Consider the following 22,342-nt stretch of genomic DNA (forward strand, 5'->3'; position numbering starts at 1 on the left):
GATAACTGCTGCACCTTTATTGCATGCACCCCTAATTTCCTGTTTGATGCCCTCCCCAACATCACTACTACTGTTTGGAAGTCTGTACACAACTCCCACTAGCATTTTCTGCCCTTTGGTATTCCATAGCTCCACCCATACCGATTCCACATCATCCAAGCTAATGTCTTTCCTTACAATTGTATTAATTTCCTCTTTAACCAGCAACGCCACCTCCTTTTCCTTTCTGTCTATCCTTCCTAAATGTTGAATACCCTTGGATGTTGAGTTCCTAGCCTTCATAATTTAGAGCCCTAAATTCCAGAATTAATGTACCCAGATTATAGCAGATAAATGTAGAGCACAATATTAGAAGCAATATTTTCAGCAGCCTGTGAGAATAAAATATAAAGGTGCTCTATATGTGGATGTACCTATATAGAATCATAGAATAGTACAGCACGGAAAGAGGCCATTCAGCCCATCGAGTTTGCGCCAGTTCTTTTGAAGAGCAATCCAGTTAGTCTCACTCCTGCGCTCCTTCCCCATTTCCCATCTGTTGTTTTCTGTTGAATGTCAATACTAAGGTTTGAATTATTTTATGATTTATGTTTTAATGTAGTATCAAACAATTATACTTTATACATTGCTGAAATAAGGTGGCTTCATTACTCACCGTAATACAAACCAAACATTATGCCTGATCCAAGAAAGGCACCAAATGTTTGTGCCAAAAAGAAGAAGGGGAATTTTAACCAAGGCTCACAAGCAAGCATGCACAAAGCAAAGGTCACTGCAGGATTCAGGTGAGCTCCTGCACAAAGAACAAAAGAGTTGTGAATGTATATACATTAAATGGTTGATTTACACACAAATAGAATACTACTTGTTAGGTAGTGAAACTGGGCAATAAAGAAAGTGAAGATATTTACTTATTATGGGTTTTGGCATGCTAGCTCCATTGAATCACATGGAACAGTACTACCTAGTATCCATTGAGAAAGATTACACATGGTTTAGCCTGCATCTGAATTGAACAAATAGAAGCTGCACTATTTGTCAGTAGAAGGTCCAGATATGCAGTTTCAGGAATATGTACAAGCGTGTGTGAAATCTGAAATAAACCAAGTGTGATCAAAGTTAGGAAATGACTGCCATTGGTCAATATGACTTTTCTTTATTCTTTCAGAAGAAACATTTGTTTGGTCTTCTGCACCGTGTGGAACACTATCACAGGAAGGAATTGTCTCACCTTCAATATAGGGAAAAATGTTGATAAGTTTCGCCCAAGCCAAATTTTCTGCTGAAATACTACTTTCTAATTTACTACATCATTCGCAAACTTCAGCTCATCCAAAGCTTTGCTGCCTGGAATCGGACTTGCACCAAGTCCCTTTCACCCATCACCCCGTGCTCACTGAACAACATTTATGTCCAGCAATGTCTCAAATTTAAATTTCTCATCCTTGTGTCAAATTCCTCCATGCCATTGCCCCTTCCTATCTCTGTAACCTCATCCAGCTCCACAACCTCTGCACTCCTCCAATTCTGGCCTCTTGTGCATCCCCATTTTCCTTCACTCCTCCATTGGCGGCTGTGCCTTCTGTTGCCTAAGCCCTAAGCTCTGGAATTACCTCCCTCTCCTCCTCTCTACCTTTCTCTACTCCTTTAAGACACTCCTTAAAACCTACCTCTCTGACCAAGCTTTTGGTCACACGTCCTAATGTCTCCTTAGAAAGAAAGGAAGAAAGACTTGCACATATAGAGCTCCTTTCATGGCTACAGGATGTCCCAAAGCGCTTTATACCCAATGAAGTACTTTTTGAAGTCTAGTCACCATTTTAATGTAGAAATGGCTTGGTTTCAAATTTTATCTGATAACACTCCTGTAGGACATTTTACTACATTAATGGCACTATATAAATGCAAGTTGTTGTTGTTACTTATCACCTAAAAAATTACATTATCTTCCCTCAGGTATGGTCTCCTCAATCCTTTCCTTCTTTGGAATTATCCTCCACATGGATAGATCAGATCTGTTTTCCAACTGTACCCTTCCATTTCAAACGCTGATAGCTTGATAATTTTTGTTTACCAAGGCATGAAGTTTGTTTACTCATTACTGGGGCTTAAAGGCATGCATTCCACATCACAACATGCTAAAACAAATTTCCTCATATTTCCTCATATCACCAGTTTATCAAAACCATTCATGATTTTGAACACCTCAATCAAATCTCTTAACTTTCCCTACTCTAAAGAGAACAACCACAGCTTCTCCAATCTCGCCACATCACTGAAGTCCCTCATCCCTGATACCATCCGAGTAAATCTCTTCTGCACCTTCTCCAAGTCATTGACATCCTTCCTAAAGTGTGGTGCCCAGAATTGAACACAATACTCCAGCTGAGGCCTAGCCAGTGTTTTATAAAGGTTCAGCATAACTTCTTTGCTTTTGTACTCTATTCCTCTATTGATAAAGCCAAGGGTCCCATATGGTTTTTAACAGCCTTCAACTTGTCCTGCCCCCTTCAAAGATTTGTCTACATACACCCCCAAGTCTCTCTGTTCCTGCACCCATTTTAACAATGTACCATTTGGGTCATATTGCCTCTCCTCATTCTTCCGACCAAAATGTATTATTTCACACTTCCCTATATTAAATGTCAACTGCCCATTTTACCAGTTTGTCTATGTTCTTCTGAAGTCTGTTACTATCCTTCTCATTGTTTATTTAATTTACGAGTTTTATCTAATCTACAAACTTTATCATCATCATCATCATCATTTGCAGTCCTTCAGAATCGAGGAAGACTTGCTTCCACTCTTAAAATGAGTCCTTAGGTGGTTGAACAGTCCAATACAAGAGCAACAGTTCCTGTCACGGGTGGGACAGATAGTTGTTGAGGGTAAGGGAGGGTGGGACAGATTTGCCGCACGCTCTTTCCGCTGCCTGCGCTTGATTTTTGCATGCTCACGCCTCCAGTGCATCAGTGCAGCCTTTGGCTGCCTGAGGAAAAGAGTGTTTGAAGGCCAGGCCCTCAAAACTGCCACCAAGCTCATGGTCTACAGGGCTGTAGTAATATCTGCCCTCCTGTATGGCTCAGAGACATGGACCATATACAGTAGACACCTCAAGTCGCTGGAGAAATATCACCAACGATGTCTCTGCAAGATCTCACAAACTTTATAATTATGCCCTGTATATCCAAATCCAGGTCATTAATATATATAGGTGTGACGTCTGAAATCCGGAAACTTTGGGACCAAGGACAATCCGGATTCCAGGTATTTCCGGATTTCGGAACGTCTTTGCCTGGGCCGAGGTAGGTAGGAGAGGAGAGGGGAGGGGGGCTCGGGGAGGGGAGGGGGGGTCGGGCAGCGGAGGGGAGGGAGGGATGGGAGGCCAAGGGGGGGGGGGCGAGTTCGGGCCGAGGTAAGGGGGGGGTGGAGGTCGAGCCGAGGCCGGGGGAGGTCATGCTGAGGTAAGGGGGGGTGGGAGGTCAGGCCGAGGCTAGGGAAGGTTGGGCCGAGGTCAGGTCGAGGCCGGGGGAGGTCAGGCTGAGGTAAGGGGGGGGTGGGAGGTCAGGCCAAGGCTGGGGGGAGGTCGGGCCGAGGCTGGGGGGAGGTCGGGCCGAGGCCGGGGGAGGTCAGGCTGAGGTAAGGGGGGGTCGGAGGTCAGGCCGAGGCTGGGGGGAGGTCGGGCCGAGGCTGGGGGGAGGTCGGGCCGAGGCAGAGGAGTCCGGATTCCGGAACATTCTGAATTTAGGAACTACGGATTTTGGATGCTCAACCTGTGTCAAAAAGAGCAGTGGTCCAAATACCAACCCCGGGGAACACCACTGTACAGTTCCCGCCAGTCTGAAAAACAACCGTTCACCACTACTCTCTGCTTTCTGTCCCTTACCCAATTTTGTATCCATGCCGCTACTGTTCCTTTAATTCTATAGGCTTTACTTTTGCTAACAAGTCTATTATGTGGTATTTCATCAAACGTATTTTGAAAGCCCACATATACAACATCAACCACACTAACTTCATCAACCCTCAATATTCATCAAAGTTAGTCAAACATGATTTGCTTTTAACAAATCCATGCTGACTTGAATTTATTAGCCATACTTTTCCAAGTGCCAATTAATCTTGTCCTGGATTTATGGGGACAAAATTGGGATAGGTTGCGCCTCGCATTAGCGCCCCCGGTGGGGGTGGGTCAAATGAGTTTTCGCCCAGGCGTGGCGAGAATAGCAGCTCCCGCTAAATCGGGCGGGGACTTTGCAGCAGCGCTAACACGTAGCGTCCCGCTCGGCTGCGCCCTGTTACCGCTCGGGAAGCTAAATTCGCTCTTTCACCTGTGTTCCCGTCTGGCGCTGACAATGACAGCTTCAGCTGTCGTGTTTCAGTCGGGAGTCGGCTGGAGGAGCGCTATTTAAAAGCGCCATTTTTGGGAAAAATTTTAGTTGGCCAATAATGCTTGGTGCTTACTTCCACATAGACAGACAAGCGTTTTGACAGATTTTAACTTGAAGGAGTGTTCTGGCTGTTAAACATTCGTGACTTTCATTGAGGGCAGATTTATATCGTTTCATGGGGGCTGTGTTGGCATTCGACCTCTTGCTCTGACGTCACCATCGGAGGCAACTTAGGCAGAGAGAAAGACAACAAAATATGGCCAGAGGGAGGAGGGACAACAGAGCTGTGAACAGGAGGTCTTACCCTCTCAGGGTATTCCAGCAGCAGTTCTGCTATATCAATTTCACTGAGGAACAGTATGTTCGAAGGCTGCACTTCATCATGGACGTGGTCACAGAGCTCTGCCAGCAGACCTCAAGCCTCAGACCAGGGTGAGGACGACTCTCTCAGTGGCAGTCAAGGTCACCATTGTGCTCAATTTCTATGCCAGCAGATGCTTCCAGTGTGCAACAGGAGACAAGTGCAACGTCTCCCAGTTTTTGTCCATTACTGCATCTGCGAGGTCACAGATGCTCTGTACAGAATGAGAAGTAAATACATTTCCTTCCCCATACCAGAGAGAAGCAGCTGGAGCGTGTATGTGGCTTTGTCAGGATAGTGGGCTTCCCCATGGTGCAGGGCGCCATTGGCAGCACCAACGTCGCTTTGCGGGCACCGCATAACAATCCTGAGGTATTCCATAACCACAAAGGCTACCACTCACACACTGTGCAGTTGGTGTGTGACCACATACTCCGAATCCTCACCATCAATGCCCGCTATCCTGGCAGCAGCCACGATGCATTCATCCTGCGCCAGACCGCTCTCTTCCAGCCATCACATGAAGTTCACGGCTGGCTGCTCGGAGACAAGGATTATCCGCTCTCCACCTGGCTTATGACTCACCTCCCCAACCCCAACACTCCTGCCCAGCACTCATCGTCACTGGCGAAGGGTCATCATCCCGAAACGTTAACCCTGTTTCTCTCTCCACAGATGCTGCCTGACCTGCTGAGTATTTCCAGCATTTTCTGTTTTTATCCCCTCTTAATACTCGGTTTACCTATTCAAGAGCTCCTTCGCAGTGTGGCTGCAGCATGGCAGATGGAAAGCCACTGAGTGTCAGGACCAGGGACTATAGATGGCCTTGCAGGATGCACTCAACCAGCTCTGGGCCTGAAAGGCTCGGCTGTAGACTGCACCACTTCAGGCTGGTTGGCTGGATGACAGGCAGTAACAAGTGCAATGGTGGAGTGGCTGTGGTGTGCTCAGGAATGCTGTCATCCTGAGAGAGGACAGCAGATTACTGCTCCACTACTCACTGCCACTCCACCTCAGCATCCCCACCAATCTTCTGGAGCACAGATTGGTGGCCTGCTGCAACACCGTGAGATCCCCGGTCGACTGTGGTGGACCCAGCCACAATGGTAGCAGTCAGCTTGCATGGCATCCAGCTGAGACTGCATGAGAGCAGTCTGAGACTTGATGCCACCAACCATTGACTGCATGATAGCACTAAGACATTGTGTGGCATCCAGCTGAGATTGCATGAGAGCAGTCTGAACTTCCATGCCACCAACCATTGTCTGTGTTGCTTCCGCCTGTGCTGCAATGGAAGCTGCCACATCGGCCATGATGTGTCATGAGGTCTGGATCCGCATCATCCGCATGGGAGTCCACCATCGTCTGCAGACCAGAAATGATGGGCTCCATGGTGTGCGCATAGCTCTGTGTAATGTTGGGGGCAGACTCCTCCACACTCCTTACCATTGCCGAGAGGCTCTCGGGCACCCTTGCCATTGCACCTATCATGGTGAAGTGCATGGCCATCACCCTTCTTGTGAACGCCTCCCCATTGAGGTCCTCATCTGAGTCCTGTACAGCAGAACTGGCACGTGAACTCTCCCTCTGAGTTGCTGGCTCCCGAGCTACCCTTCCCTCTTGACTTTGCTGCAGCCCGCTAGGTCCCAATGCAGACCCCTCTACTAAGCTAACCTCTAAGGATCATGTAGTGCCAGTCTCTGAGCCGGTGCCTGCGGGTGAGAGTCACAATGACGTGGTGCTTGGGTCCTCCTCCTCTTCTCCCTCATCACTATCATGGGGCACTCAGGTATAGGCTGGTCATCTGCTTGCTGATTAGCTAAAAGCATAAATGGCACAAGACTCGCATTAAGCTGAGGGCAGGGGGGAAGGAATGTAGGAAGGAAGGCAGACAGTATCAGGAGCTGAAAAGTGATAAAGCCTTCTGGTGTGAGGGGGGAGTGGGATGAGAAAAGGAGAGGGGATGTGGGCTAATGAGCTGCAACATTCGCTCCTCCAGGTCAGGCAGCTCCTGCAGTTGAGGTTCACTCCTGCCAGTCCTCTGTTGCTACCTCCATTATGCACCATCTTGGCCTGCAAAAGAAAATAATTTGTGTGAGTAAGGGTTATGCTATGTATGTGGGAGATATGCCTGTCAACGTTGAACAGCAGTGAATGTAGGCAAGACGTGAGCTGAGGATGTGAGTTTGAGTAGCTGCACGTGGTGGGTGAGTAGTAGTTTGTGCACTATGTACAGACAGAGGTTTAGAGGCTGGCATGTAGGAGGTGTGGAAGCATGTACTCACCTTGACCACCTGACCGAGGTCGTTGAACTTCTTCCGGCACTGTGTGAGTGTTCGATCCACTACAGTGCTGGTCGACACCTCCTCTGCCACTTCGTTCCACATGGCCCTAAAGACTTGTGGCAATGGCCTTCTTTCAGTTGCAGGGACGAGCACATCCCTCCTTCTCTCAACTGCCCCACCAATGCCTCCAATACCACATCGTTAAATCGCTGGGCCATCTCCGTTCCAACTGGATTTGCAGCAGCCATATCAGAAACTTCTTCCACTTGCTCTCAGCTCTCCTTTAAATGCAACACTGGTAAAAATGAGCAGCTACAGCTTGATATAACCTCCCCTTTAAGAGCTGGAATGAACCTTAAATTGGGGAGCACTCTGCTGTTAACACCCCTGTAGCACCTCACTGAGGTCATTAGTGCTTCATTGACCAACCTCTTCCTGCCTGGGGCAATAAAGCCCAATTTAGAAGAAGTTAGGATTTGTTTTGCGCCTGGCGCTAGCTTTCAAAATGTTTTAAGTTAACACACCAAATGGGGCGCTAGCGAATTTCTCCCCCATTGTCTCTAAAAGTTCCCCCGCCACCAACATAAGGCTGACTGGCCTGTAGTTGCTGGGATTTGCCCTCGCTCCATTTTTAAACAGGGGTATAACATTTGTAATCCTCCAGTCCTGTGGCACAACCCCAATATCCAAACAGGACTGGAAGATTGTGTCCAGAGCCTCTGCAATTTCCACCCTTACTTCCCTCAATAACCTAGGATTTATCCCATCTGGACTGGGGAACTTTTCTATTTTGAGGACTGCCAACCTTTTAAGTACATTCTCTTTAGCTATTTTTATCCCATCCAATATCACTACTGTATCCTCCTGTACTGCTGTATTGGCAGCATCCTCTTCTCTAGTGAAGACAGATGCAAAGTACTCATTTAGTATCTCAGCCATGCCCTTCAGCTCCATAAGATCATCTCCATTTTGGTCTCTAATCAGCCCCCTCACCTGTTTACTATTTATGTGTTTATAAAGGACTTTTGGGTTCCCTCTTATGGTAGCCGCTGATCTATTCTTGTACTCTCTCTTTGCCCCTCTTATTTCTTTTGTTAGATCTCTTCTGTACTTTCTATATTCAGCTTGGTAAATAAAACAAATAAACTTTGAGCATCCAATTTCCATGTATAATTCATGCCAATTAAAGTTCCCACACTGAATGTGCAAGGGAAAATTACATGGGTCCAAAGCCTTATTGGAAAATCTCCCAGTCCATTCACACTTCAATCCTACCAGTAGATCCAGCCTGCCAATTAGAAGATCGTAAAATTATAAGATTGTAAATAAAATAAAATGACCAGGTTATTCTACAAACACCAGTGCCGACTGCACAAAAGTGTGGAACTATTTCCTGTCCAGATTGTGCTGTAGCAAACCATCCAGAGGTGCACCAACTATCTGTGGATTCGATCCTGAATGGATAAGAGCACCAGCCACTTTGGTTTATATGCCTTGTCCACAGACCTTTGGGCCAAGCTCTCTGCGTTTTCCCTGTAAGTGAAGTGCTTTACATCAGTCTCTAATAGACCAGTCAAACTCATTTCACGTCAGATCTTTGGAGCTGCAGAGAAAAAGGCTTTCACCCATCAGTGTGGACTTGCATCAAAAGGGCATTGTTCCAACTCATTTACACCACATTTTGATGACTTTTAAATAATGTCACTAATGCCACCAATTCTCAGTGAAAGAAGAATGGTAATTTTTTTTTGGCTTTTTAAAGAATTTCAGCATGAGAGAAGCCACGAGGCACAGCACCTTTAACTCAGTGTGTTTTTAATTTCTTTTCAGAAAAGCATTGCGCATTTTCACAGGCATTAATCCCCGTGGTGGCATTTTCTCTACTGAAAAAATAATTATCTTTTATGAAAGGTGTTCTAACCAGAGCTACATGCGTAATATTCTGAAAATCCCTTAATTCCCCAAGAATATTTACATACCTGATACTTTATTAGTTACCAATATACCCAGAGCTACTGCAAATCCAATGGCAAAAGTAACAGTCAACAATTCTGTGTGTGTACCATAACTTAGAGTAAGTTGTGCTATTGCTCCACAGCTAAGCATCTGCAAAGGAAAATGGCAAAAATTAATAAATAATATTGACTCCCTTTGTAGATTGACTTCCATCCCCTTTGTGCCTGAAGAGTGGGTTGTACTGGGGTAGATTACACTTTAAGAGATGTTTTAGATTTTTAGAGTAGTCAGCTGGCATGGGGTGGGAGCGGGGGGGTGGAGGGCGATGGGGGGGGGTTGGGGAAGGGAGGTTGCCATTGTGGTAACTTGATGTCACTATAATGGCACCATAGTTCTATTCTTAGATTTTGGTTTTGTAGCCTGCCACAAAAGTTGACACATTGCACTCCCAAGTAACAGAGAGCTCATATCCAAGCTTTAGCCGATAGTTGTACTACAATGGCCAAGATTTGCTAGCTGCGTCAAATTATTCAACACAGCATTGTGCCTGTGCACTCTACCTCAGCAAGAAAGAAATAATGGCAGCTGTAGTCTAACTCTGCTCGCAGATGGGCATTGCCTATTGGATGGTTTTAGAGAAGTGCATGGCCCAGGCTGTGCCACTGTTTGAATTGTAGGTGAAGCAGTATTTATCCCATACTCTAATTTCCTCCCCTCTCTTAAATCTGAGAGTTAAATTGTCTAGCATTTCAAATAAGTTAATAAATAGATTTAATAAAAACAAAATTGTGAGAGTTCATGAATTGAAGTGAAACTGTGTAAAAACAGAGATTAAAAATCTTTAAATACACGTGAAGAATTTTAATGAGATCATTTGCTTTTCTGAAATATATTTCTAACAGTTGGAGAAATAAACAAGTTGTAGGCATAAAATAATCACAAACATTAAAAGTTTGGAAACTTTGGAAAGTTTTTTTTAAGATAAATAAATACAAACTATTTAAAATTATACATTTTTACACGCAGTTGAAAACTGCAAGCAGGTTCTATACTCAAGTTTGTTTCTGCATTTTAACTTTACATTATGCATCAACCTGCAATAATATTTATTTTGTAACATTAACATTGCTATATAAATTTTTTAAACTTGCACAAGATCCATCAAACATCTAGGAAGTACATCAGTAATAAAATAGTGTTAATATTCCATGGAAAAACTCACTGTATGAATTAGAGTTCCTAAACATTCAGCAAGGCACTGTTTCACCAGAATATTTTGGACTTTCAGTATAGTTGTCATTTTTCTGAGGATCTCTTTTTGTTTTCCCATTTTAATCAATTTCTGTGAGAAGCCGAGGCTGGAGCAGACCCAGATTCAGTGGAATTGCCAGTTCTTTGAGCTCTGAATTTTCCTTAAATATGCTCAGAGTCCCATTGAAACATTCATCAAACACTATTTAAAGCAAGGGAACTTGGCATGTATTTGACACAAAATCAGCTATTGGTTTGAAAAATAGCTATCTTCTTATATTAAACATTTTCGTAATAAACCTGTGCAATTGTATCTTTCCAAACTCACCAGCTTCCCATCAGAATTAATTATGACTTTACAGTAATATTTTACAGTCTATAGACTAAAATTCTAACAGTGGAAACAAAGCACAAGAAGCTATTTTCTAAAAAAAACAAATAATTTTACAATTTCACATATGTATCATGAACTTAAACTCAATCGGCCATAAATATCTATTATGTAGCTAGATGATACATATTTATATGGCTGGTCCAGTTGAGTTTCTGGTCCCCCAGGATGTTGATGGGGGTGGGGGGGCAGGGGGGTGGGTGGGAGATTGAGTGATGGTAATGCCACTGAATGCATTGGGGAGGTGGTTGAGCTCTCTCTTGTTGGAACTGGTTATTGCCTGGCACTTATGTGGCACAAATGTTACTTCAACTTATCAACCCAACCCTTGGTGTTGTCCAGATCTTGGTGCATGTGGGCATGGACTATTTCATTATCTGAAGAATTGCAAATGGAGCTGAAGACTATGCAATCCATGGAGCTGAAGACTATACAATCATCAGCAAACAGCAACATGTCTGACCTTATGGAGGGAAGGTCATTGATGAAGCAGCTGAAGATAGTTGGGCCTAGAACGCTGACCTGAGGCACTTCTGCAGCGATGTTCTGGGGCAGAGATGATTGGCATCCAACAACCACCTTTCTTTGTGCCAGGTATGACTCCAGCCATTGGAGAGTTTTCCTCCGATCCCATTAGCATCTGTTTTACTCGGGCTTCTTGGCGTCACACTCGGTCGAATGGCGTCTCGATGTCAAGGGCAGTCACTCTCGTACATCACCTCTGTAATTCAGCTCTTGAATCAATGCTGTAATGAGGTCTGGCAGAACATTAGTGAGCAGGTTATTGGTGAGTAAGTGCCACTTGATAACACAGTTGGTGACTCGTTCCATTACTTTGCTGATGATTGAGAGTAGGCTGACAGGGTTGTAGTCACGTGAAGTGAATCAAATTTGTTGAAAACTGGCATCTGTAATGGTGAGGACTTCAGGAGGCGTGTTATGTATTCCCCTTTCCTTTGACCAAACAATGGCAGCAATACCTTTACTCATCAAGGCCCTATGCTCTCGAATTCCTTTCCTAAACCCCTCCACCTCTCTTTCCTCTTTTAAAATCCTCCTTAAATAATAAAGAAAGAAAGGAAGACTTGCATTTCTATAGCACCTTTCACGACCACCAAACATCCCAAAGCGCTTTACAGCCAATGAAGTACTTTTTGAAGTGTAGTCACTCTTGTAATTTAAATCTTATCTCCTTGTAGTATCTACTTACCAACTTCTTAGTAATTTTAACATAAATGTAGCAATGTTCTTTTGTTTAAAAACATATTTGGTAAACTTTCATGCTCATCAAGGTAAGGAATATCAGTCCTGAGAAATGTCAGAATAGCATAGCCCAGCACCTGGAATTTCCACAAAGCTTCTCCTGATCTCCCATTTCTGCAGGGATTCTGCCGATCTTCTACTGAAGTTACAGCAGGGGATCGGGAGAAAACCCGTGGAAATTCTACAGCCAGATTGCTAACCTCAGTCCCAAATATGTGCCTTAATTCCATACTCAAAAGGTATTTCCATTTTGATGCCAGTTTTCTTTTATGGCCTTTTTGAATGAAACAATCAATTTGTGCAGAATTATAGGCAGCTTTATGCTGTGAATCTACAACACCGGGAATTGGGTTGAAACTGCCATAACCCATTTAGATCATGAAAAGGTATGCAATGAGGAAAAAGTATTCAGCCCGCCAGGCCCATTCCATCCACAGACTGCAAACAGCACTTTCTACTGTAGATTTTATTTTCATAGTCTCTTACAGTTTCAGAGTGAGGTGGATTGATCTGAACTCAGGTTCCAGAGTTGAAAGAACATCACATCACAAAGAGTGCATCACATACTCAACCAATATATCAGTTTACAATGATACCAGATGGGGCATTAATTATATCAGTGAAACAGGATCAAGATCCAGATTCATTCTGGTAAGCTTTACACTGCTGGCAATAGGATACTTACAGTAGAAGTGCAGTAGCATTTGTGACATTACTCTCATATCTGTGCCTTCACACTTCCTTACTGTATTCCCGCAGGCTTATATTCGTGTTCCTGTTTAGTTCATTAAACTTCTTACTTACCTCCTTCCAGGTCTAGAAGGTAGGGTGGTGGTGAGTTTACAATCTGTGTGTACTCTTTCTATGCTTCTTGATGGCAGGTCTTTGTTACCCCAGAAGAGTCAAACAGAGCTCTTCTTTACACAGCAGCCACCACCAGCTCTGCCTTGGTCTTAGCTCATTTACTTCCTGAGAAGCCACTGAGACATTGGTACCCTGATTACACACTTCACATCAGTTTGCGGCCCTTATGTTGTCATTTCAATTAATTATATGGCTGTTCAGCCCAACCCGTCATCAAGGTTCAAAATTAACGTAGGTTTGTATTTCCTCAAGTATAGAAGATTAAGATGATTAAAGCGCATAACAGTGAATCATAGAATCATAGAATGGTTATATCACGGAAGCAGACTATTCGGCCTATTGAGCCCATGCTGCCTTTCTGCAAGAGCACCTCAGCTAGTCCCACTTCCCCGCCCTTTCCCCGCAGCACTGCAAATCTTTTTCTTCCAGGTACCTATCCAACTCTCTTTTGAAAGCCTTGATTGAGTCTACCTTCACCATCCTTTCAGGCAGTGCATTCCAGATCCCAATCACTCAATGTGTAAAAAAGTTTTTTCTTATGTCGCCTTTGACTGTTGTGCCAGCGGTAGACAGAGAGAAACTACTTCCTCTGGTGGGGGAGTCCAGAACAAGGGGGCAAAACCTTAAAATAATAGCTAGGCTGTTCAGTGGCAATGTAAGAATCACTTCTTTACACAAAGTGTAGTGAAAATCTGGAACTCTTTCCTGCAAAAAACTGTTGAGATTAAGTCAATTGAAAATTTCAAATTGGAGATTGATAGATTTTTGTTCGGCAAGGGTACTAAGGGATATGGAGGTGAGGCCAGTAAATGGAGTTGAGATACAGATCAGCCATGATCTAATTGAATGGTGGAGTAGGCTCGAGGGGTTGAATGACCTACTCCTGTTCCAATGTTCCTAATATTCCTATGTTTCTTCATACGCATCTAGGGCGTGCACCTAAAGTATGTAAAATGGTAATTGAAGTATTTAATTGCGAGGCCCTTTACTCATTGTATGATGCTTGTGTGAAAATGTACTGCCCCAGTGCCTGACTTGCCACATGAGAAACACATTCAGCAACTCGGCCGTTGACAGGCAACAAAGACCCTTCAGCAGCCCTATGTAAAAGGCTCATGAATTGCATACAGATTAGTTGCTGGATTCTCCTTTCAGGTTGTCAGGCCCCTCAACCTGTTGACATTAGCATATGGTGGACAGGGAAGATGTGGCCAGAGTTGGTCCTGGTGGGTGCAAGGAGGAGGTAAATTTTGCTCAAGAAAGATCACATGAGCTGTCATCAGGAAAGAAGATGGCACCATGAAGACAAACTATAGGCACATCACTTATTCTGGATCCTGGATCTGAGTGCCCACTGATCAGTGGAAGGACACTCAATGTTATCAGTTAGATTCTGCAGATCCTGAAAGATGTCACCCTGAAGCGCTCAGAAGTCACTTTCCATTGTTCTGTCCAAATACTCCTCTAAGGCATGAAAGTCAGTGGTTAAAGTATCCATTTTGGATGCACTGACTGATCTGGAAGATTCGCAATCAAGGAACAGATGCAGATGTTCCTGATGCTACCATTCACTCCAGGTAGTGCTCATTAAATCCTTCAGATGTTGGCACTGAGAGTGCTAATGGACTTCAGTGTGACCCCTGCCATTTGTCTGAGGTCATCCAGGATTATCCTAAGTGTCTCCATGTGAGTATAATCCTCATCCAGAAACCTTATTTTTAGAGCTGGACATAAAGATGTAAATCTGTAAGCTTGGGAGCAAGGGACTGACGTCTGCCTCCACTCTCCACTGTTAGATCTCACTTTCACCTCTGACTCCTCTAGCACTGTGAGAGCAATGATTAAAACAGTGCTGAGTCGGCGAGTCGGTAAGGCCCTGAGGTCGACAAGTCGGTAAGACCCTGAGGTCGGTGAGTCGGGAGGTTGGCGAGTCGGTAAGGCCCTGAGGTCGGCGAGTTGAGAGGTCGACGAGTCGGAAGGTCGGCAAGTCGGTAAGGCCCTGAGGTCAGCGAGTCGGTAAGACCCTGAGGTCAGTGAGTCGGGAGGTCGATGAGTCGGGAGGTCGGCGAGTCGGTAAGACTTTGAGGTCGGCGAGTCAGTAAGGCCCTGAGGTCGGTGAGTCGGGAGGTCGGCGAGTCGGTAAGGCTCTGAGGTCGGTGAGTCGGTAAGGCCCTGAGGTCGGCGAGTCGGTAAGGCCCTGAGGTCGGTGAGTCGGGAGGTCGGCGAGTCGGTAAGACTTTGAGGTCGGCGAGTCAGTAAGGCCCTGAGGTCAGCGAGTCGGTAAGGCCCTGAGGTCGGTGAGTCGGGAGGTCGGCGAGTCGGTAAGACTTTGAGGTCGGCGAGTCAGTAAGGCCCTGAGGTCAGCGAGTCGGTAAGGCTCTGAGGTCGGTGAGTCGGGAGGTCAGCGAGTCGGTAAGGCCCTGAGGTCGGCGAGTCAGTAAGACCCTGAGGTCGGTGAGTCGGGAGGTCGGCGAGTCGGTAAGACTTTGAGGTCGGCGAGTCGGTAAGGCTCTGAGGTCGATGAGTGGGGAGGTCGGCGAGTTGGTAAGGCCCTGAGGTCGGCGAGTCGGTAAGGCCCTGAGGTTGGTGAGTCGGGAGGTCAGCGAGTCGGTAAGGCTCTGAGGTCGGCGAGTCGGTAAGGCCCTGAGGTCGGTGAGTCGGGAGGTCAGCGAGTCGGTAAGGCTCTGAGGTCGGTGTGTCGGGAGGTCAGCGAGTCGGTAAGGCTCTGAGGTCGGTGAGTCGGGAGGTCGGTGAGTCGGGAGGTCAGCGAGTCGGTAAGGCCCTGAGGTCGGCGAGTCGGTAAGGCCCTGAGGTCGGTGAGCCGGGAGGTCAGCGAGTCGGTAAGGCTCTGAGGTCGGTGTGTCGGGAGGTCAGCAAGTCGGTAAGGCCCTGAGGTCGGTGAGTCGGGAGGTCAGCGAGTCGGTAAGGCTCTGAGGTCGGTGAGTCGGGAGGTCGGCGAGTCGGTAAGGCTCTGAGGTCGGTGAGTCGGGAGGTCGGCGAGTCGGTAAGTGTTGTGTATGGAGAAAGAGTCAGACTGAACACTGTGAGCTCAAAGTAAAGTGTGACCTTAGTCTTTTATTGCAGGTCTCCAGAGTGCCTCTCCAACCTGTGAAGCCTCCTTAAATACGTGTGCTCCCAAGAGATTATGGGATGCCTTGGGGCGCCAGGGGATGAGTCCTCTGGTGGCTGTACAGAGTAAATACAAGTATACATATATAACAGTAAGGCCCTGAGGTCGGCGAGTCGGTAAGGCCCTGAGATTGGCGAGTCGGTAGCCCCTGTGAGGTCGGCGAATAGTTAGGCCCTGTGAGGTCGGCAAGTCGTGAGTTCGGAGGCCGGGAGTTCGGAGGCCTCGGAGGTTGGTGAGATGAGTTGGTAAGTAGCTCTCTTTTCTCTATTTCTTTTAGGTTGGGAGTTCAGAGGCCAAGAGGTCGGGAGGCCACAAAGGTCGGTGAGTTCGGGAGGCCACTGAGGTCGGTGAGGTGAGTTGGTAATTAGCTCTTTTTTCTCTGTTTATTTTTCAGTAGATTTTAAACTGGATAAGGCTAACTAGAGGGATGGCAGTGCAGCTCAGTCGCATGGAGTGCACATCCTGCGGCATGTGGGAAGTACTGGGCGCTTCACGCAGCCTAGACAACTGTTATGTATGCAATAAAGGTACAAACTGAGTACTGTTTAACTGAACAAGGTTATTACGGCCCAAAGTGCCTGACTCACAAAATGGCTGGCCATTTATACCAGAGCAGCACCATGTGTGTGCTGTTCAGTGGCTCCAACAATGACACCATCTGGTGGCTACAAACTGCATGTACATACATGACAATACCCTTCCCTGAGATCTTATCACAGTCTTTCACAGGTTGAGACAGTCCAGTGCATTATGCTCCCGGGTTGAGCGTCTCAGTTCGATTCCGGCCTTAGGTGAATGTGCGGAGTCTGTTGTGGCTGGTGGCTGGATGGCTGACTTGATGGGGGTGGCAGTGGCCATGTCAGGAATTACAAGTCCATTTTTATTGAACAAGTCCGTGATGGAAATTCTGGGTTCACTGATGACTCTTGAGTCCGCTGAAGGCTGCTGGTAGGTTGGTTGGTCGTCGATGGTTTCTTTGTCTGACTGCTCTGGCTCGTCTGTGTGGCTCAGCTTTGTTTGATCCATGTGTTTCCTGCAAGTTTGCCCATTCTTGAGCTTAATAACAAAACTCTGTTGCCCTCCTTGGCCATGACCGTAGCAGCAATCCATTTGGGACCCTGACCATAATTCAACACATATATAGGATCATTAACAGAAATCTCACATGACACAGTTGCACGATCGTGATACCCTTGTTGACTCTGTCTTCTGTATTCAACATGATTACTTAAATCCGGGTGTACAAGAGATAACTTTGTCTTAAGACCTCGTTTCATCACGAGTTCAGCATGCGAGTCCCCTGTGAGTGTGTGGGGTCTTGTAACTCAGCAGTATGAAAGACAAGCCGTGATGATTGGGTTACTCTCCTTATGCTTTGCTTGATAATTTGTACTGCACGTTCTGCTTGCCCGTTGAACGCAGGCTTGAACGGTGCTGACCTTACATGTTTTATGCCATTAAGTTTTACAAACTCCTGAAACTCCTGACTGGTGAAGCACGACCCATTGTCGCTCACCACTATGTCAGGCAGACCATGTGTCGGTGAACATAACATTGAGATTCTCTATGGTTGCCGTGGACATACTGGATGACATGATTATGCATTCTATCCACTTCGAATAAGCATCCACCACCACTAAAAACATCTTGCCCAGAAAGGGACCTGCAAAATCTACATGGATCCTGGACCAAGGTTTGGATGGCCATGACCACAGACTCAGCGGCGATTCCGCTGGTGCTTTGCTGAGCTGCATGCAGGTGTTGCACTGATGCACGCATGCCATCAGTGGCGATTTTTCTCCCGAGGAATTCGACCTCCAGTGCCATGAAGACGCACTTCGAGTGTTTAAGTCTGAGTCCCACTCTGTCCAAACGCAGTAGAACCTCTTCCAGGTTGTTCAGATGCTCCTTGGAGTCACGACCGGTGATCAGGATGTCATCTTGGAACATGACGGTTCTGGGAACGGACTTCAGTAGACTTTCCATATTCCTTTGGAATATTGCTGCAGCTGAGCGAATTCCAAACGAACACCTGTGGTAAATAAACAGTCCTTTGTGCGTATTAATGCACGTAAGTCTCTTCGACGTCTCGACCAACTCCTGCGTCATATAGGCCGACGTCAAATCCAGATTTGTGAATGACTTCCTTCCGGCTAGCGTCGCAAACAAGTCATCAGCCTTCAGTAACAGGCACTTATCTTGTTTCGAAACCCTGTTGATTGTAACCTTGTAGTCTCCACAGATTCTGACTGTGCCATCACTTTTCAGCACAGGAACAATGGGGCTGGCCCATTCATTAAATTCAACCGGTGATATGATCCCTTTACGCTCGAGTCTGTCCAATTTAATTTCGACCTTCTCCCTCATCATATACGGCACTGCCCGAGCTTTATGATGGACGGGTCTTGCATCTGAGTCCACGTGGGACTGCACCTTGGCTCCCGTGAAGTAGCCGATACCCGGTTCGAACAGCGAGGTGAACTTGCTCAATACTTGGGCACATGTATCTTCCTCTGACGACCACGCCTTTATGTCGTTCCAGTCGTATCTGATGTTCTCCAACCAGCTCCTGCCAAGCAGCGTTGGGCCATTGCCTGGAACAATCCACAGTGGCAACTCGTGAACCGCACCGTTATACGACACATTAATTTGTGCACTGCCAATCACCTTTATCAGTTCTTTGGTGTACGTGCGCAGCTTGGCGTTAACAGGGCTCAGCCTGGGCCTCACAGTCTTAGTATCCCACAGCTTATTAAATGCCCTCTCATTCATGATCGATTGACTCGCCCCTTTGTCCAGTTCCATCGATACCAGTATCCTGTTAAGCTTCACATTAATCAAAATTGGTTTACTCTTGGTTATGAAAGAGCACAGTCCATACACTTCCTCCTCTGGCATCTCGGATTGCGTATCTGAATCCACACTAGTCTGACTCTCATCCTCCACGTGGTGTGTTGCAGCACGCTTGCTCATCTGCACGGACACTTGCGCTGGAGATGCCCCACTCTCAGACAGCCTTTGCAACTATATTGCTTAAATCGGCACTGCTGGTGCCAATGATTTCCCTCACAACGTCAACACGGAGAAGTCGGATACATTCCCGCTGGCGGACTTTGGGCAGCCACAGGTTTCGCGAACGCAGCCAGATAGGCCCTGCCATGTGCCGCTCTGCCGAACGCCGAATCAGTCGCATTTACAGTACTTGCCGAGGTTCGGTTCTTCACCGATATTTGCTTTAAACTCCTGTCCTTCATCATACATGATTGAGCGATCTGGATGGCACTTTTTAAAATCCAACTCCTCCACCGGCAGAAGTTTGCGTAGGATCACCTCGTGGTTGATACCGATAACAAAGAAGTCCCGCAGCATGTTTGCCAACACCGTCCCGAACTTGCACGGTCCCGCTAGACGTCTCAGGTCAGCAACGAATTCTGCCGCACTCTGGCCCTCCGATCGAACGTGTGTATAAAACCTGTATCTCGAGATGATGATGTCGTCGTCTGGCTCACAAAATGGCAAGCCTTTTATACCAGAGCAGCACCATGTGCGTGCTGCTCAGTGGCCTCCAACAATGACACCACCTGGTGACTACAAACAGCATGTACATACATGACAACAACCATGTGTGCAGGAGGTGTCTCCAGCTCCAGCGTTTCGGAGCTGGAACAGCGGGTGGAGTCAATAAGGTGCATCCGCGAGGCTGAGAACTACGTTGATAGCATGTTTCAGGAGGTGATCACCCCGTAGCTTAAAGGCGTGCAGGTAGAGGGGAAGTGGGTGACCACCAGACGTAGTAAGTGTGTTCGGCAGGTAGCGCAGGAGTCCCTCAGTGAGTCCATCTCGCTTTCAAACCAATATTCACTTCTGAGTATCGGTAAGGACGCTGGTGCCTCTGGGGAGTGCAGACAGAGCCAATTCCAAGGCACCACGGGTGGCTCAGCTGCACAGGGGGGAGGGACGAAGAATAAAAGAGCTCTAGTGATAGGGGATTCTATAGTTAGGGGAACAGACAGGCGTTTCTGCAGCCGTTGACGTGACTCCCGAATGATTTTGTGCATCCCTGGTGCCAGGGTCAAGGATGTCACAGAGCGGATGCAGGGCATCCTGGGGGGGGGAGGGTAAACAGCTAGAGGTTGTGGTCCATATCGGGACCAATGACATAGGTAAAATAAGGGATGAGGTCCTACAGGAAGAATTCAGGGAGCTAGGAAGAAAATTAAAGGGTAGGATCGCAAAGGTAGTAATCTCCGGGTTTCTACCGGTACCACGTGCTAATGAGTATAAGAATAGAAGGACAGAGAGGATGAACACATGGCTGGAAAGTTGGCGTAGGAGGGAGGGCTTTAAATTCTTGAGGCACTGGGACCGCTTCTGGGGGAGATGGGACCTGTACAAACCGGACGGTTTGCACCTCAACAGCGCCGGGACCAATATCCTCGCGAGGAGTTTTGCTAGTGCTGTTGGGGAGAGTTTGAACTAGCTTGGCAGGGGGATGGGAACCTGAGAATGAATTCAAAAGGGAAGGAAGTAAAGCTGAAATTGGATAGCAAGAATCTAGAAAGCGAATCTGTAAGACAGAGGAAACAGGGTTTAGTATGTAGTAAGCAAGGTGGTCTTCCTGTGCTGAATGGTATATACTTTAATGCAAGAAGTATAGCAAATAAGGCGGATGAGCTAAGAGCACATGTGGACACTTGGGAGTATGACATTATAGCCATTACAGAAACATGGCTGAAATAGGGGCAGGTTTGTCAGATCAATATTCCTGGCTACAGGATTTTTAGACAAGATAGAGAGGAGGGTAAAAAGTGGGAGGGGGACAGCTTTGTGGTACTGATTTTAAGGAATATTACAGCGGTGAGGAGGGATAATATATTAGAGGGATCATCAAATGAGGCCACGTGGGTCGAATTGAAAAATAAAAAAGGGGTGATCACACTGCTGGGCGTGTATTATAGACCCCCAAACAGTGGGAGGGAGATAGAGGAGCAAATATGTAGGCAAATTGCTATGAAGTCCAAAAATCATAGGGTAGTAATAGTAGGGGATTTTAACTATCCAAATATTAAACAAATTTAGTGTGAAGGGTATAGAGGGTGCGGAATTCTTGAAATGCATTCAAGAGAACTTTTTTAGTCAGTATGTAGCAAGCTCAACACGAGAGGGGGGGGTCTTGGATTTAATTTTGGGGAATGAAGCTGGGCAGGTTGAAGGGGTATTAGTGGGGGAGCGCTTGGGTGCCAGTGACCATAATTCAGTCAGATTCAAGTTGGTTATGGATAAGGACAAGAATAGGCCTGGAATAAAAGTTCCGAATTGGGGAAAAGCTAATTTCGTTAAATTAAGGAGTGATTTGGCAATGGTGGACTGGAAACAACTACTTGTGGGTAAATCAGTGGGAGACATTTAAGGAGGAGATCCGGAAGGCTCAGGCCAAACGCATGCCCTTAAAGAAAAAGGTTGGGATAAATAATTCTAGAGCCCCCTGGCTGTCTAGGGACTTACAGGGGAGGATTAAGAAAAAAAGGGACACTTATGCCATATATCAACGGCTAAATGCTATAGAATCTTTAGAGGAATATAGAAAGTTAAGAGGCAAAATTATAAAGGATATTAGGAATGCTAAGAGCATGAGAAATTCTTGGCCAGTAAAATTAAGGAAAATCCTAAGATGTTCTATAAATATATTAAGAATAAGAGAGTGACTAAAGAAAGGATAGGGCCTATTAGAGACCATGAGGGTAATCTTTGTGTGGAAGCGGAAGATGTTGGTAGGGTTCTTAACGAATACTTTGTATCTGTTTTCACAAAGGAAAGGGGCAATGCAGATACTGCTATTGAGGAGGAGTGTGATATTCTGGATGAAATAAATATAATGAGAAAGGAAGTATTAAAGTATTTAGCAGCTTTAAAAGTAGATAAGTCCCCAGGCCCGGATGAAATGCATCCCAGGCATTGAGCGAAGTAAAAAAGGAAATAGCAGAGGCCTTTTTCATCATTTTCCAGTCCTCTTTTGATCTGGGCATGGTGCAGGAGGATTGGAGGACTGCTGATGTGGTACCCTTGTTTAAGAAGGGAGAAAAGGACAGGCTGAGTAATTACAGGTCTGTCAGCCTAACCTCAGTGGTGGGAAACTTATTGGAAAAAATCCTGAAAGACAGGATAAATCTGCATTTGGAAAGGCAAGGATTAATTAGGGGCAGTCAGCACGGATTTGTTAAGGGAAGATCGTGTCTGACTAACCTGATTGAATGTTTTGAGGAGGTAACCAAGAGGATCGATGAGGGTAGTGCATACGATGTAGTATATATGGACTTTAGCAAAGCTTTTGATAAGGTTCCACATGGTAGACTGGTCATGAAGGTTAAAGCCTATGGGATACAGGGCAAAATGTCAAGTTGGATCCAAAATTTGTTTGGAGGAAGGAAGCAAAGGGTAATGATTGATGGA

At 46.1% G+C, this 22,342-nt stretch overlaps 1 protein-coding gene across 1 annotated transcript in view; it reads right to left on the bottom strand.

Annotated features, from left to right (window-relative positions):
- The window catches only part of LOC139230838 (aquaporin-3-like), a 31,375-nt gene extending 21,052 nt beyond the window's left edge, over window positions 1-10,323 (bottom strand). The window contains exons 1-3 of the mRNA XM_070862474.1: window positions 10,216-10,323; window positions 9,017-9,143; window positions 656-793 (exon numbers count right to left, since the gene is read on the bottom strand). Of these exons, the coding sequence (XP_070718575.1) occupies window positions 656-793; window positions 9,017-9,143; window positions 10,216-10,323 (373 nt within the window). The remainder of the gene's footprint in view (window positions 1-655; window positions 794-9,016; window positions 9,144-10,215) is intronic.
- Between the last annotated feature and the right edge of the window lie 12,019 nt (window positions 10,324-22,342).

Source organism: Pristiophorus japonicus, chromosome 2 (genome assembly GCF_044704955.1).
Source record: "Pristiophorus japonicus isolate sPriJap1 chromosome 2, sPriJap1.hap1, whole genome shotgun sequence".
Taxonomy (NCBI): domain Eukaryota; kingdom Metazoa; phylum Chordata; class Chondrichthyes; family Pristiophoridae; genus Pristiophorus; species Pristiophorus japonicus.